The sequence below is a fragment of the Convolutriloba macropyga genome, chromosome 2 (genome assembly GCF_964194025.1).
Source record: "Convolutriloba macropyga chromosome 2, txConMacr16.3, whole genome shotgun sequence".
NCBI lineage: Eukaryota > Metazoa > Xenacoelomorpha > Acoela > Convolutidae > Convolutriloba > Convolutriloba macropyga.
In genome coordinates this window covers 13,767,792-13,784,420 of record NC_134469.1, presented here as the reverse complement: position 1 = coordinate 13,784,420, position 16,629 = coordinate 13,767,792, and the positions used below count along the sequence as shown (strand labels likewise).

At 33.3% G+C, this 16,629-nt stretch overlaps 1 protein-coding gene across 1 annotated transcript; it reads right to left on the bottom strand.

The window, feature by feature from the left end:
* Positions 1–2,777: 2,777 nt before the first annotated feature.
* LOC142334824 (uncharacterized) lies at positions 2,778–15,473 on the bottom strand (the record flags this gene model as incomplete). The annotated part of the gene is made up of 4 exons (XM_075383149.1): positions 2,778–3,243; positions 9,217–9,347; positions 9,993–10,156; positions 15,334–15,473. Coding segments are annotated over 4 exons (798 nt in total), but the record flags the coding sequence as incomplete, so codon positions are not given.
* Positions 15,474–16,629: the final 1,156 nt, after the last annotated feature.

Below are 16,629 nucleotides of genomic sequence, written 5' to 3'. Positions count from 1 at the left end.
TGAATGTGGGTGGTATATGTGAAGAGAGAGAGAGAGAGAGAGAGAGAGAGAGAGAGAGAGAGAGAGCCACATAGTGAGAGACAGAGAGAGAGAGAAAAAGATATAAAATATTAGAGAAAAATTTCTTGCAAGTAGAGGCACAGGAAAAAACTGGCAAAACTCATTAAAAAAATTACAATAATTATTTTAAATTGGCAACGAGTTTTGTGTAAATATGTCCAATACCAAGGCTGTGTTTTTTTTAAAACTGGTTGATAACACTTTTGCTAGGTTTTGAAAAATTAATTGTCGACGTATGCTAATGACACATCAAAAATGACAAAATTTTGTGGTCAAAATGACAAAACTTTTACGGTCAATTTTACGACTACCGATACAACTCCCTTAAAAATTCCACAACTAGTTTTTCAGAAAAAACAGTGATGCCATATATAAACGGTGACTGATTTGGAGGAACAAATAGATGCCAGAAAAAAATGTTAAAAAGGTTTTTTTTGGCTGTGAGGTGTGTATCTGTTTATTTGTGGGGGCTGGTGTGGTTGTTTTTATGGGTGTGCAATTTTATATGTAAGAGGAATGTGTGTATGAGAAAGAGACACCTGAATAGTAGGGATAGACACGAACAAAGAGATAGTGTGAGTGAAATAGTTCAGTCAGATATTAGACACAAAGAGAGGCAGTGTGCAAACACTTTCGAGACGTATATTTAGAAAAACTACTCGATTTTTGCTTCAAGCAGCGAATTTATTTATTCCCCATTGCTAAAACTCTGTTTTTAAATCTCTTTTGTAATTTGTGTGAGATTTTGACAATTTATTTGTCCCGTTGTGCTCATCAAATATCAGAAATGAAAAAATTTCAAAGCTTAAAAAGGTTACGTTTCAAAGTTTGGTGTCAAAGTTACAGTTATTGATACAATGGCCTCAAAGTCGCCGCCTGTTTTTTTTAATAAAAGAGAATAAGTAAATGCACTGCGGCTAAATGTTTGAAATTTTTTGGGGAAGTGATGGTATGAGAGAAAAACGAGAGAAAAACGTCGGGAAAAAAGATAGAAAAACTATTCAATTTTTGCTGCAATTTGCGGCTTTTAGTATTTCCATTTCAAAAATTCTGTCATTGAATCTTGCTTTTAATACTTTTGTGAGTTTTTCATAAAAATAATTGTCCCATTGTGCTCATCAAATATCAAATTTAAAGAAATCTAAAAACTCTAAAAAATTACCTTTCAAAATTTGGTGTCAAATTGATACAATGGCCTCAAAAAACCGTCACTCAGTCTTTTTAGAAAACAAACAAAGAAGAACTAAATGGACTGTGGCTGACCTTGAGTACTGAGCAATCGACAAAATGTAAAAATTTATTTTGGTGTTGTGATTTTTATCAGTGTTTTGGTTTTTATTTGTATAATGTCTGCTGTATGTGTGTGTTTGTATGGTTTTCTGTGTCTTTCAGATTGTACAACACGTATTTTTCTAGAGTTTGTTCTTTTGAAAAAAGACGGCATATTGGTTCAAACAGTACAAGTAAATTCCTTCAAAGCATATATGTTGCTTTCGGATACGCACAACGGTTTCTCTGGCAGAGTTTAAAAGTTGTTTGTGCAACCTTGAGAGGTAAGTTGGAACAATCCGTGCTAAGCACAGACTCGCGTAAGCCGTCTTGTTGAATTTGAGCCTAGTTTCGATGAAAAGGATTTTCTTTTATTGACATTTTGAACTGTTGCTGCTTTTAATGACCAAAGCCTTTTTGGTTCTCATACATTAAGTTACTTAGAAGTAAGACAATCCCTAAATTATGACAAAAGTCATGTTGTTTAATTAGTCGTCTTTTTCCATTCTGCTAAGGCACTTAATAATTTGTTTTTTGCTGTTTAAACAAGTCTTCATCAAGATGATCGGAGACTATTATATTTCCACAAACCGTCGTAATCCGCAAAGTTGTGATGAAGTAAGGTCACTTCATTTCTGACACTTTTTCTTGCTTTTAAAATGACAATAGTTCTTTTTTGCTTCAAAAAATTGTAGATATATCCCTTTTAAGCATTTCAAGGAAACGATTTTATTTCAATGAGTAAATAATTTTCATAAGTAGTAATAAATAGTTCTAATAAGTAGTAACCAGTAGTAATAAAGTACTATAAGTAGTAATAAAGTAGTCATAAAATACTACTAATAGTAATAAGTTAGGCTTAATTAAATAAGTAGTAATTAAGTTAGGCTTAATTGCGGATTATATGCGAAATGGAGCTACATTGCGTGCAAAAAAATCGATACATAAATGGAGCAGATGCGTGATACAAGCCGTGCAAAAAATGGGTTATAAAGTTTGTACTTGTATTTCGCGGCTAGGATTAGGACACTTTTGTGAACACGGGATACTAATTTCCCTTCCATTTTGCCGGTTTCTGCTAAAGTAGCTACTTTCCGCAATATTGTTCCACTTTCAATGTATTAGCATAGTAAAAACGAACACGAGATACACGCATCGGGCATATCTGCCCGTGACGATTTGGGTATACCTCTGCATCGTAATGTTTACAGGAGTTTAAATTCTAGTAGTTCTTTGTTTTTGCAGGAAAATTATGGCGCATTTTTGATCCATGGTAACAGTTTACAGGAGATTGTTATTATGCTATAGGTTGCTGCCTCAACACTCTTGATATGTTTTGCATTCTCATCTAGCGCATCCATTTTTTATCCATGTTAAGAAACGTAACACAAATGCGACCTTATGGTACAATTCTTACTTCAGTCTTGCTAGGAATAGTTTTTCGAAATAAATCCATTTCTTCAACTTTTGAAATCACTTGTGCGTTGTTACAAAGTTTTCTGTTTTTTTTTTCAAGACAAATCAAACAATTTATTAATCGCAACTTTGTTCTCAGTGCTGTCTAGACTTGCGCTGAGCCTTTTTGTTGCCTGTGGTTTTTCTTGGTTTTGAAGCGCTCTTGACGGGAGTTTGCTTGCTGGCAGGTTTACTTCTTTTATTTCCTGCACATATCCATGGTTTTTCTTTGCACATAATGTTATGCTTGAACCAATGAAAGGTCAGCTCTTCAGTGACGTTGTGGTAATCGAAGGACACTGACATTATGAAAGGAATCCCAATTTGCCCTAACTCCATTCCTGCCAGGAGGTAGGGTGCACCCTCGCGAACATTGGGGTGATGACTCCTTCGAAAGTTTCCAGGCCCAAACCCCACTTCAAGGATCATATTTTGACAGAAACTGGGTACGTACATTGCCTGAAACGCACGGCCGAATTTTTTAAATCAACGAAGCAGAACCTCTGAATTGTAAAAGGTTGCCAAACCTACATTTTGAGCAAATTTGCTCGCAAATGTGAGCGTTGTCCACTCCCAACGTTTTAAAATTAGGTTTTATAAACTTTTGCGGGCAACATTGACAGTAAGAGAAAATAGTTCTAATTTGATCAAAATTGTCCAAATTGGGAAAATTTGTCACTGATTTCCGCTATTGAGGAAACTGATTACATGCGAAAAAAGCCGACGGATCTCTGTCACAAGTATCCAAAAATTAATGTCCCTAAAATCCGCTCTGAGGTAAATTTATTCCGCGCAAGGCTTCTAAAACTAATCAAAGGAGAAAAAGAAGGATATAATTGGTACTTCTTATGAAAATGCAGTAAGTGTTAATTATAATTTAAATCCGTCAATGTTTGGAACATAAAATAATGGTTCAAAACTGAACTTAGGGTGCGTTGAACTTAAAACTGTTAATTATTCGGTTAATCCCTTAAGGCTTCGGAAAATGAAAAAAGGACAACAAGTGGGGATATAATTGGTACTTCTTATGAAAATGCAGTGAGGGTTAACTATAATTTAAATCCTTCAATGTTTGGAACATAAAATAATGGTTAAAAACTTAATTTAAGGTGCGTTGAACTTAAAACTGTTAATTATTCATTTAATCCCTCAAGGCTTCCGAAACTGGTTAAAGGAGAACAAGTGGGGATATAATTGGTACTTCTTATCAAAATTAAGCGAAGAATTTAAAAAAATTTAATCCGTCAAACTTTTTAATACAAAAATGAAGGTTAAAGTGCAATGATGACGATAACACTGCTCACAAATTGCGGTTATTAATGACAGATAAACGTGAAACTTTTAGCTGGGCGACAAAATTTCGTAGAGGTTGTCCAAAAATTTATTGCCACTGTTGTCCACATTTTTTTTCCACGCAAAAAGTGTTGAAAAAATTTCTTCACCCATGTTCGCAAACGTGGACAAAACTGATATGTGAGACCGGCAACCTAATGAATTGCAAATGGCATGCGAAATATGGTTTCAAGATCCATCTATATATTTTTAGAACAATTTTATAAACATATATATCCCTCTCTCTCTCTCTATATATATATATATATATATATATATATATATGTATGTATATATATATATATATATATAAATATATTTAAATATACATATATATATATATATAAATGTGTGTGTTTGTTTATTGAGAAATATATATATATATATATATATATATATATAAATTTATATATATTTATATATATATATATATATATATATATATATATACATAAATATATATATATATATATATATATATATATTTATATATATATATATATATATATATATATATATATTTTGAGTGTTTAAAATGTATTATTTCGACAAAGTGCGACAAAAAGAAGTAGATTATATATCCACCATATTTTAATTCCCGCCCACTCTTCAAGTAAAAGCATTGAAATGTTAAAGTAAAATCCAAATGAAAATTGAGTAGTTTTCTTTTCTCCTTGGAAAATTATCCTTTGATTTATTCGTTAAAGAGCCTTAATCAATTACTGAGAAAAAGGCAACAACATGAATGGTGAGGTAATTTTGAGCGATTTTTCAAATAGTGCAATAGGTATGAGGGGTGATACTGTTTTGACCATTAGCAGCACGAGGCGGAAGGATCAATCGAACACAAGATGCATTAACTTCATGGCTAACAGAAGATTACTAAATGCAAAACCTCTAACGATGAGGGCCGGGCTTTTTCGAAGGATGGATAATAAAAAAAAACATTTATTAACAAGCTTAGCGGTACCAACGTTCGAACTTAACTGTGAAAATCAACAAAAAATTTGGCAAAAGTTTTTTATTAATAGTGATCTATATCAAACCAAATAAAAGTATGAACGAAATATGGGAAACTTGTTAAATGTTTTCTGAAGAGCTAATTCCAAAACCCAAACAGTTGCATAATGTCTACTGAGACTTTAATATTGACCATAGTAGCAAAAACGTCAAGCTTACGAAACAAAAAAAAAACATTTTCAATTCTTTCAACTTAAGTTTTATGTCAAGCGTGTGGTGTACTAGAAAAAAAGTTGATTCGAGAACCAATTTTGACATAGTTTATTGCTCGAAAACAGTAGATACTGAAATCATCAAGTCAGCAGTAGGTGATTACTATAATGTCCAAATCATGTTCTCTGATTACGTCGAAAAAACTGTACAACTAAAAAAACAAAGTTGAGAGATTGGACCGTTCTTGAAAACAACTTAGATTGTGGAAAACACGGTGTTTAAAATTAGAGACAAATTAGGCAAACTTATGATGCAATTTTATGCTCTGGATTGTGGTCTTGCTTTTGAAAAATCCAAGAAGCTGTTTTTGAGGAAGTTGATAATTAAGTAAAGTTGATATATTAAGTTGATATATAATTAAGTTGATAAATAAGTAAAAACAAAACGAACTATTAACAAAAAAAGTTGCAAAAAACACAAAAATCGTTTCCAGCAGATTGATTTTTTAATACAATGAACAATGATTGGAAATATACCAAAAAAAGAAGAGCTGTCAGAGAAACAAATTGAAAACGTTAAAATATACTTCATAACAATCAGAAAATTGTTATTGAAAAAAATTGGTTGAACCTGGAAAAAAAGGAACAGAGAAAAGAACTTGAAATAGCATGTTTTTGACCTCAACAAATGAATTTGAAATATAACTTGTTATTAAAAAATTAAAAATAAAATTAGCCTTGATTTTGACGGAATATATAAATCCATGCTTAAGAAATATAATATGTACACTTCTTACATTGACGTTTTTAAAATAAGTGTTTCGAGAAAGGAACTTTCCCAAAATGTTTGAAAAAAGGCGTAGTTATTTCGATAAATAGGTGCGGGAATGCTTTTGAAGTTAAAATTAAAATTAAAATTTAAAATAGCACTGATTTTGACGGAATCTATAAATCCATGCTTAAGAATTATAATATGTACACTACCTACATTGATGTTTTTATAATAAGTGTTTCGAGAAAGGAACCTTCCTAAAATGTTTGAAAAAAGGCGTAGTTATTTCGATAAATAGGTACGGGAATGCTTTTGAAGCACAAAAGTAAACGCCAATTAGTTTATTACCAACAATTGGAAAATTTCTAGAGAAAAATATTGTGTGATCGAAAGACAACATTCTTCATGAAACTTAATTTGCTTAAAAAAATCAATTTGGTTTTCGAGCAAAAAGGGAATACCGATGCATTATCTAAGTTCTTCGAAGAAATCAAACAAGACTGGGAAAAATGATTTAGAGAAGTGAAGGCTGTCTTCATAGATCTGAAGGAAACCTTGGATACAATTGAGCAAAACTTGCTCCTGGAAAAGCTGGAAAATGTACGGATGAGGAGAGGACGTGTACAAAAATGCTTTTTGAGTGACAGACAACAGTGCGTAAAGTCGGTTGAATTCAGGTTGGATTTCTTACCAATAGAATATGGAGTTCCGCAGGGTTCGGTGCTAGGCCACTTCTCCTTTTAGTTTATGGAAACAAAAATCAAGCGCTCTGCACTCTCTCAACTGCAATTTTGTTCGCTGATGACGCTGTTTCGAACCACAGTGAGTAATCAAGCTAAAAAAATTGGGAAGTCAATCCAACCTGCGGCCGGCTTTTTTTGCGAAACAAATTGACAGTCAATTTGCCATTCAAAATTCCGAATTTGACATTCAAATTGACATTCAAATTGACATTCAATTAAGAGCGAAACAAATTGACATTCAAATTGCATTTATTAAAAACGCACCTGATGAATTTGAAAGCAATCAGAAAATTTTCTTAAGCAAAGATTATCCTGCAAAATGATATAATCAGTCAGAAAACGTCTTTAAAGTACTTGGGAGTACGCATTGACAAAAAATTTAGTTTTAATCGGCACATGCTCGAATTATATTCAAAACTGTCCAATTTTTCTGGTTTGTTGCATAAGTTGATATCAAATTTAACCACTGCACAACTTCTTGAAACTGATAAAATTTACGTACAACCAATAATAAGCTATGGCGTTTTAGCCTATGGAATCAATAGCAAGACAACTTTTCAACCTCTAAAACAAAAACAAAAAAAATCACAATAATCTTCAATGAAAAGAATATCAACGATGCAAAATCGAGGAAAGCATAAAATCCATTCCATCAAAGATTTCCACATTTTTTTACGGTTTAAAAGTTAACAGAGATACCTAGATCGGAATGCGAAATAAATACTTTAAAATCTCGTATAACAAAGAAGGAAATTAGTCAGTTAAGCCAAAATAACATCATCCTATCGGTTAAAAATTACAAACGCGGTAATTGAACTCTGCCCTAAACGAATAGAAGTAAGAATAAGAAAATTGTTGAACTTTATATTAAAATTTAGCCACAATTTCATTTCTGATTTACAAATCTTAAGTAAAAAAGATTTCAAACGTTATTGTTATAGTTTTAGAGACAATCACATTATCAATAAACAATAATAGCTTTGTAAATATCTTAAACTGATCATTTCAAATAAATTGCAACTTAAGCAATCTGTCTTTTAAAGTTTCTTGGTACTGCTACTGGCATCATTTGACGAGGACGATTGGACTTTTTGTTGACCTATCAAGTAAATGGCGATTCTCTGCGGCCTGGATTATACAGCAATGCTACCTTACTTGAAAACAATATATATATCAACCCCTCTATCATTTAACCCCACTTTCATTTAACCCCTCTATCATTTAACCCACTTTCATTTAACCCCTCTATAATTTAACCCCACTTTCATTTAACCGCTCTATCATTTAACCCCACTTTCATTTAACCCCTCTATCATTTAACCCCACTTTCATTTAACCCCTCTATCATTTAACCCCACTTTCATTTAACCCCTCTATCATTTAACCCCACTTTCATTTAACCCCTCTATCATTTAACCCCACTTTCATTTAACCCCTCTATCATTTAACCCCACTTTCATTTAACCCCTCTATCATTTCACTCCGATTAAAATCTTTTTTAAAATTAGGAATAATAAATAATTAAAATATTCACTTGGCCTTGCCTTGCAAGTTTTTTCGTCTTTTCGTCCTGAGAAAACCAAATTTTCCGATAATTTCCTGTGTTATGAAACTTCTTTCATAAAATCAAATGCTACTCCTTGATGATAATAATGAATGAATGCATTGAGAAAGTTTGAACGCTCTATTGCTGTTAGAATATTTAACTTTCATATAATGTGCTAAAAATCAACCATATTGGACTTAGTCCAACCCGATGGTGAGAAAAAATTTGCCAAATAATTGACAAACATAACCTCATCCTATCGGTTAAAAATTACAAACGCGGTAAGTGAACTCTGCCCTAAACGAATAGAAGTAAGAATAAAAAAAATGTTGAACTTTATATTAAAATTTAGCCACAATTTCATTTCTGATGTACAAATCTTAAGTAAAAAAGATTTCAAACGTTATTGTTATAGTTTTAGAGACAATCACATTAGCAATAACCAATAATAGCTTTGTTAATATCTTAAACTGATCATTTCAAATAATTTGCAACTTAAGCATCTGACAATCTGTCTTTTAAAGTTTCTTGGTACTGCTACTGGCATCATTTGACGAGGACCATCGGACTTTTTGATGACCTATCAAGTAAATGGCGATTCTCTGCGGCCTGGATTATACAGCAATGCTACCTTACTTGAAAACAATATATATATATATATATATATATATATATATATATATATATATATATATATACTTGAAAACTTTTAAAATATATATATTTATATATATGTTTGTGTGTGTGCGTGTGTGTGTGTGTGTGTGTGTGTGTTGTCTGTGTGTGCGCATGTGTGTGTGTGTGTTTCTCTGTGTATATTTGAGAGCGCGTATTCCTATGAATTTGAGAGCATTTTTTAATATTTACTGCGATTAGATTGAGAGGCCTGTCTTCATCGTCGTAGTTGGATAACCTATCCATGTATTTATCCGGTGACATCTGTTTGTGGGCAAGTCCATATATCATGTATTTGCCGAGTTGGTAGCCACAACATTCCTCTAAACAAACTCACATTGAAGATTTCTTGTTTGTGTTCATGATCTATATTGATACGAAATTGAGAAAAACTTCCAATTTTGATTGTTAAATTAAGCTGTTGCATATTTTGGATCTTAGGGAAATGCCTGGCGTGAAACGAATTGTGAATATGGCTGAAGGTGTCCTGCTTTTTCGCGCCTTTTTATTTAACCCGTATCATTTCATCCCTCTATCATTTAACCCCTATCATTTCTTCCCTTTATCATTTAACCCCTATCATTTCATCCCTCTATCATTTAACCCCACTTTTATTTAACCCCTCTATCATTTCACTCCGATTAAAATCTTTTGTAAAATTAGTACTACTAAAATAGTAAAATATTCACTTGGCCTTGACTTGCAAGATTTTTTGTCTTTTCGTCTTGAGAAAACCAAATATTCCGAAAATTTTCTGGGTTTGAAATTGAAAAGTTCTTTCATAAAATCAAATGCTACTCCTTGATGATAATAATGAATGAATGCATTGAGAAAGTTTGAACGCTCTATTGCTGTTAGAATATTTACCTTTCATATAATGTGATATAAATCAACCATATTGGACTTAGTGCAACCCGATGGTGAGAAAAAATTTGCCAAATAATTGACAAACATGATAATTTGATTACGAGGTTTATGTGGGTTGATCATGTTGAGTGTGTGCCACTGTGCCTTGATGAGAATCGTGAACCAGGCCTTGCTCGCTTCTCTGTCCAGAAGTCCATTGGAGAACCTTGTATAGCCACCATTTATTGGCAGCAACGTATGATATCCGTCCAGGCAGTAGTATTGACTTCAAAACAACAATCTGGGTTGACCGAACTTACTTACCACAAAACTATGCATATATGGGGTCTCCTATTAATCACAAAATGGACCACATGTGTCCCATAAAAGCGCAACATTTTTCGTTATACCGTCGTCTTACTACGATCAATAGGATACCATACATGGCTCGTTTCTTAATAGGTAATTAATTATCCATCACTTATTCTACTTTTTACGGTTGAGCACATCTTTTGTTATATCATTTATGGACCGTTGTATGTATAGATAAAAATGTTTTGAAGTAAAAACATTGAACAGAAACACGTGCATTTTTGAAGTTAAAAAAGCAAAAAGAGATCAAATGTCGTCAATATTCAATGCTACGGAATGCTTTTCAGTTAGAATTTGGTATCAAAAACAAAATTAAATTTGAAAATCGAAAACTAAAGGTCATACAATTTGATAAAACTCAAAAAAATGCGAATTGGTACTGCAATTTTGAGAGATTTTTCAAACGTTCTACTTTTTGTGCAACTCTTTTATTTCGCTGACTTCGTCAAGTTTTTTTTACAAAATCAAAAAATGTTTTGATGTACGTGAACCTAAAAAGTGCAATATTCATTTCCAGACAAGGCTGCAGAATATTTCTAAGGAAAAAAATCAATGATAATATTTGGAAAGGCACAAAACAATCAACATCATTTTGCAGCTCAGAAACAGTCAATTTTGAAAAGATTTTAACTGTTTCGATATTGTGTTTCCTTGAGATAAAAAACAACTGGAAAGATTTGGTAAAAATATTCAAAGGAAGTCATACGAGAGAATTTCCAGGAAACAAAATGCACGATACGGAAAAACTTAATTAAATTTAGGCTTGGTTACACTTAAAATTTTATTGTTTTGCTTTCTTGTATGAACTTGTTCCAAATATTATGAATAATGAAAAATTCGGAGACGCAATTCAATTGTCATAGATCTCAATTCACAACTTTTTATTGTTTTCAAGTTATATTTGACTTTGTTTGATATAAACGTATCATTTAATGGTTCATTGCCTTGTCTGCAGAAGACAATGCATAATATTTTACACGCGCATTGTTTTTGCATGCTTTACCTAGTTTCTTTTACCAAACAAGGAAAACTAAGAACCGAAAAAGTTTCAGTTGGATATATTTCTGCAGTGAACTTTTTTTATTGTTCTTGTAGCCTTGAAGTGTTCATCAAGTTAGAGTGCGCCAACTGTTTTGAAATCAAATTCAATCAAAAATTGAAAGTGAGTTTCGAAGAGAGATTTCTCAATTCCTTCATATGAGAATTGAATTGTAAAGTTTAGTTGAACTGATATCATTGGTCGGAACAAAGTGTTTTAATTAAGTAAAAAAAAACAAACATTATAAAACACCAATAGAAATTTCTGCTCTCCTTGCAATGTTCCACGGAAGTGCCAAACAAAAACAATATTTTATGATTTAATGAGTTTCTTTTTAAAGTACAATTCAATCGAAGTTTTTGAATCATTTAAAAACAGAACCTAGAATATTCTATAAAAACTTAGACTCATTTATTTGAAAAGATCTGTAATATATGGGTCTGTATAAACACAATGTGTGTTCACAATGACTCTCCATCCCCTGCTGCACAATAATAGGCTTTAAAACATGACATGCAGGTCGCGTACTAAAATTTTTCTCAACATTTAGGCTGCGTTCCAATGCGTCCTTCATTGAATATAAACGAGAGCGCCGTGTGCATTTACATAGAAACTTAATTGCGAATTAAAGATTAAAATATAAAATTAATCCCGGGTCGAGTCGTTTGGGTAAATTTTTGTAAGAAATGCGGTGAATGCGGTGAATTTTTGTTAAAAAAATGCGGTGAATGCGGTGAATTTTTGTAAGAAATGCGGTGATTGCGGTGAAATATTGTATTTCACTGCATTCACCGCATTTTTTACAAAAATTTACCCAAAAACCTTGACCCGGGATTAAATTTATATTTTAATATTTAATTCGCAATTAAGTTTCTATGTAAAAGCACACGGCGCTCTCGTTTATATTCAATTAAGGGCGCATTAGAACGCAGCCTAAATGTTGAGCAAAAGTTCAGTACGCTACCTGCATGTAATGTTTTAAAGCCTATTATTGTGCAGCAGGGGCTGGAGAGACATTGTGAATACACATTCCCTCATTTCTTACAAAAATTCACCGCATCGACTTTTGTGGCAAATTAATTTAAGAAATGCGGTGAAAGTGGTGAATGCGGTGAAAAAAATACACCATATGTCACCGCATTTTTTACAAGAATTCACCGCGAAAATCACCGCATTTCTTACAAAAATTCACCGCATATGATTTCCAAAGTTAACTCAATTTGATTTAATTTCACAAGAAATTTTAAAGATGCAAGTGACAATTGGGGCAGTGGACTAAGCAGTGGAAGCCATGCAAGAGGTCAGGGGTCGAACACGTGTGGTGAAGACTCTTTTTTGTAAGAATACTGAGAACGCGGTGAAAATAAATAATTAACCGCAATTCACCACATTCACCGCAAAAAGATGTAGGAAATACGCGGTGAAAATTATTTTTTTTCACCTCATTTCTTACAAAAATTCACCGCCAAACCTCGACCCGGGATGCTTTCATGGCTTGAAATAGAAGATGCAAATTCTTCCATATCAATATTGATGCGTATGCATGTACCCATCATTATTAATATGACTCATTATTAATATGACTGAATTTCTAGCTGTCAAATTTAACACTGCCGTGCTTTCCATGCGATATGTTAAAAAAATTTACCGGATATTCTAAAAATGAAGTTTGACAGTGAAGAAGTGAAGTTGACAGAATTCCGTTTGAGCTTTGCCTCAGCAGAGTGTGCGAGTTACGATCCACAAATTAAGAATCCTCATCGCTAGAAATTTTTATTTTAAACTAGATTCTGTAATCAACTTGTTTTAAGTACGTTCTGAGCAGATGCTCAAAATTGACCTATTTGCGATCTGGTGATTTGGTGCGTGCTGTTCCACTTAATGAAGAAAAATATTAAAATCGAAGTTTTTTCTTTCATGAACAGATACGCAAACTTAAATGTTTTACTCCGGAAATTCCTCTCAACAAAGATGTATTGTCAGTATAAGTTTAACAATTAACAATACAAGCAAATGAAAATGTTAACTGTTTTGAATTCAATCTTTAAATGTTAAAAACAAATGAAATCAGCTTTTTACAAACTTCAAATTAATAATAACTGTAACTATAGTAAAACGATAACTACTTAACGCAAAATAATTTTAACAGATGCAACTGGTTGGAATTTACTCAACCCTCCCCAACTGAATGTCAAGTCTTATTCTCTAATTCGATGAAATTGCAAATTTTGGATCAACACTGTATTAGAACTCTGATCATGTCACTCTTAAGATGTAGCACATCTTATATCAAGTCCTAAGTCTTGACATTTCTTGAGTCAAGTCTTTGCCAAGACTTAACAAGTCTTGAGCAAGTGTTGGCGAAGACGTGACAAATCTTGCGTCAAGTAATGCGCACAGTTTTTATTATTGGTCTGCTTTCGTTTCGTAACGACAGAAGAAGGCAGCTATTTACAGTGGCTTGGCTAGAAGAATTTCAAAAGCGAAAGAAGAATTACAAAAAACGCGAGCACTTCCAAAAAAATTCACTTGATAGAGAACAAAAGATTCCGATACCCCCAAAGATACCACTTTTTTGCCCATTGAACAAATTTGGCTTTGGAGTTAATATATGGACCATTTTAAGTTGTTATATGCTCAATTTAGAAATAGCTTGTTCAAATTAACAAGTTTCTTGTAAAAAATTTCAAAAATGCTAACTTTGAAATGCATTTAATATAAATAATTTCTTCTTAAAATTTTACTTTGGTTATTAACTGCGCAATAATCAAGACTTATCAAATCTTGGTAAAGAATCAACTCAAGACTTGCCACGTCTCGGCCAATACTTGATTAACACGTTACAAGTCTTGCAGAGGTCTTGGGATGTCTTTATAAGTCTTAGACTTCAGATTGGACGTGATCAGTACTGATTTACCAATTTACGATGTAAATTCCACTGTAGAATTACTATTCAAAACCTAAAACTCGTTGCGGGCTAGGCCAGATCTAGATTTTATGGAAGAAATAAAAAGGCAAGAGGGACAAAATTGACTTAAATTACACAGTTCGGCGCATATCTACAGTCTGTGCAATGTTTTTCATGAGACCATGCACGGACCTCTTTTCAAATAAAAACGGTTGAGCTCACTGTTTTCATGAGTCGAGTCATTTTCTTTTTATCATAATAAAAATCTTTATCAAAAGTTCTTTCATGAGTCAACACTGAGTCTCTTAAGGGCAAATGTAGAAAAGAAAATTTTGATCTTTCCCGTTCGTGCCCCACCAGCTTACTGGGCGCATATTATTTACACCCCGCAGACGCACCGTATTTTTATACAATGATTTTCTGTGTATTGACACGTGCTCTGTAAAGGGGGGTGAGCATGACGTACTTAGGGGGGGGGGGGGGCGCAAACAGCAAAGATCCGAAACTTTTTTTCACGGGCCAAATAAGTATGTTACAGCCAGGAGGCTGTTTTTTGTTCTTTGTTATTAGAAGACGGAAACAACATTACTAACATATGAATTTTTCACTTATGTAGTATAAAAACAAAGTTGGGGAGATTTTAATTGGTCAGAAAAGTTTCGCAAGAACAGCTAACTTGCGAAATTGATACGTTACAGCGAACAATGTTTTTTATGCACAAAATTAGAGCTTATGAGAGCGTGCATAGAAACACAATAAAATTTACCTTGGCCCTAATAAATTTATTTTTTGTGTGATTTCATGCTCGAGTTGTTTCTCAATTGTCAGCACACTGTCTAGAAATTCATTTTTGGTCAATACGTTTTTTAGGTTGATCAATTTTAGCGCAAGCTGTAGTCGAGGATCTCGTTAAACCAATGAAATCTCTTTTTGTAGCCCTTTTCAGATGGGCTCGCGGTCTTTTCATGGACAATTTTTGTCAGGGACGACATTTCCATAAGTCTAGATCGTGATTAGGGAAATTTTAATTAATTCTGCATATATATATATATATATATATATATATATATATATATATATATATATATTATTCTGCATATATATCAGATAGATGGGTACATCAAAAAGCGAGAAGCATGGCAACCTTTGACGTCTGCATGGAGGCCCAAAAATGCTAAGTCCATTAGCTATCCAAAACACAAGCAAGTGACTCCCATTCTTGATTTGCGATGGTTGTCTTGAACAATCCCGGAGCAGCGAGAGATGAACCTCCACTCGGACTAAGAAGGATCAAAACGCCTGAAAAACATCACAACTCGGAGTTCTCTTTTGAAAAGAGAAACTGCAAAAAAAGTTACAATTTTGGGCTATTGTCCCATGGGGTCACATGTATATAATCATAGGCTGAAATCTTTTAATCATTTCTCGTTGAATTAATAGCAGATGCAAATAATGTGAAATTACTTTATATTGACGGATGAATACTAACGAAACATTGAACAATGGCGAAAATTTGCCGTGCCATTAAACTGTTTTTCCACTATTCTTGCAACTCATGCTTTACGAAAAGTGGCAGAAATGAATATTAGTAAACCCTTGTTGCAATAACACCCGTGTCGTGGTTTTTGGGTGAACTTTGGTAAGAAATGCGGCGAGTGCGGTGAATTTTTGTAATAAATGCGGTGATTGCGGAGAATGCGGTGAAAAAATATTTCACCACATTTCACCGCATTTCTTACAAAAATTCACCGCAAAATTTTCCACTATTCTTACAAAAATTCACCGCATCGACTTTTGTGGCAATTTAATGTAAGGAATGCGTTGAATGCGGTGACAGCGGTGAAAAAAATAATTTACCGCATTTCATCGCATTTCTTACAAAAATTCACCGCGAAATTCACCGCATTTCTTACAAATATTCAACGCTAAACATCTACCCGAGCAACAGTTGCGTAACTTACCAATGAGAGAACCTCATAAGGAAGCAGTGGCACAAAAATCTGTTGTGTAACTAGACTACTATTCTTTTGCGCAACCTTTTTCTCGCCCTGTCTTGCTATAAAAAGAGTAGCGAGATAAGAGTCGAGGAAAAGATGATCTAATGAATTTCAGTGCGGTGAAAGCTATGCTGCTGTTGTAATTGCAAAAACAGTTGATTCAGATCATTACCGCACTGTTAATGTCACTCTCTCGAGCTTGTTCAATGACATGGTTTCGACTCGGCATTTGGTCAATGCTCAATTACGATAACAATCATGAAGTAATAATTTTTTTTGCCACACGGTTTTCTTTGCCATCAAAAAGTTATGAAGCTCCGAGGAGAACCGAAACATTAGGGATAGTTTGTTCTGAAATTGATGTAACTTTTTCCGCCACTCTTTTCTCGCCACTGTTGCTATATGAATGGTCGCGAGAAAATTAGTGGCCAAAAATGCAGTCT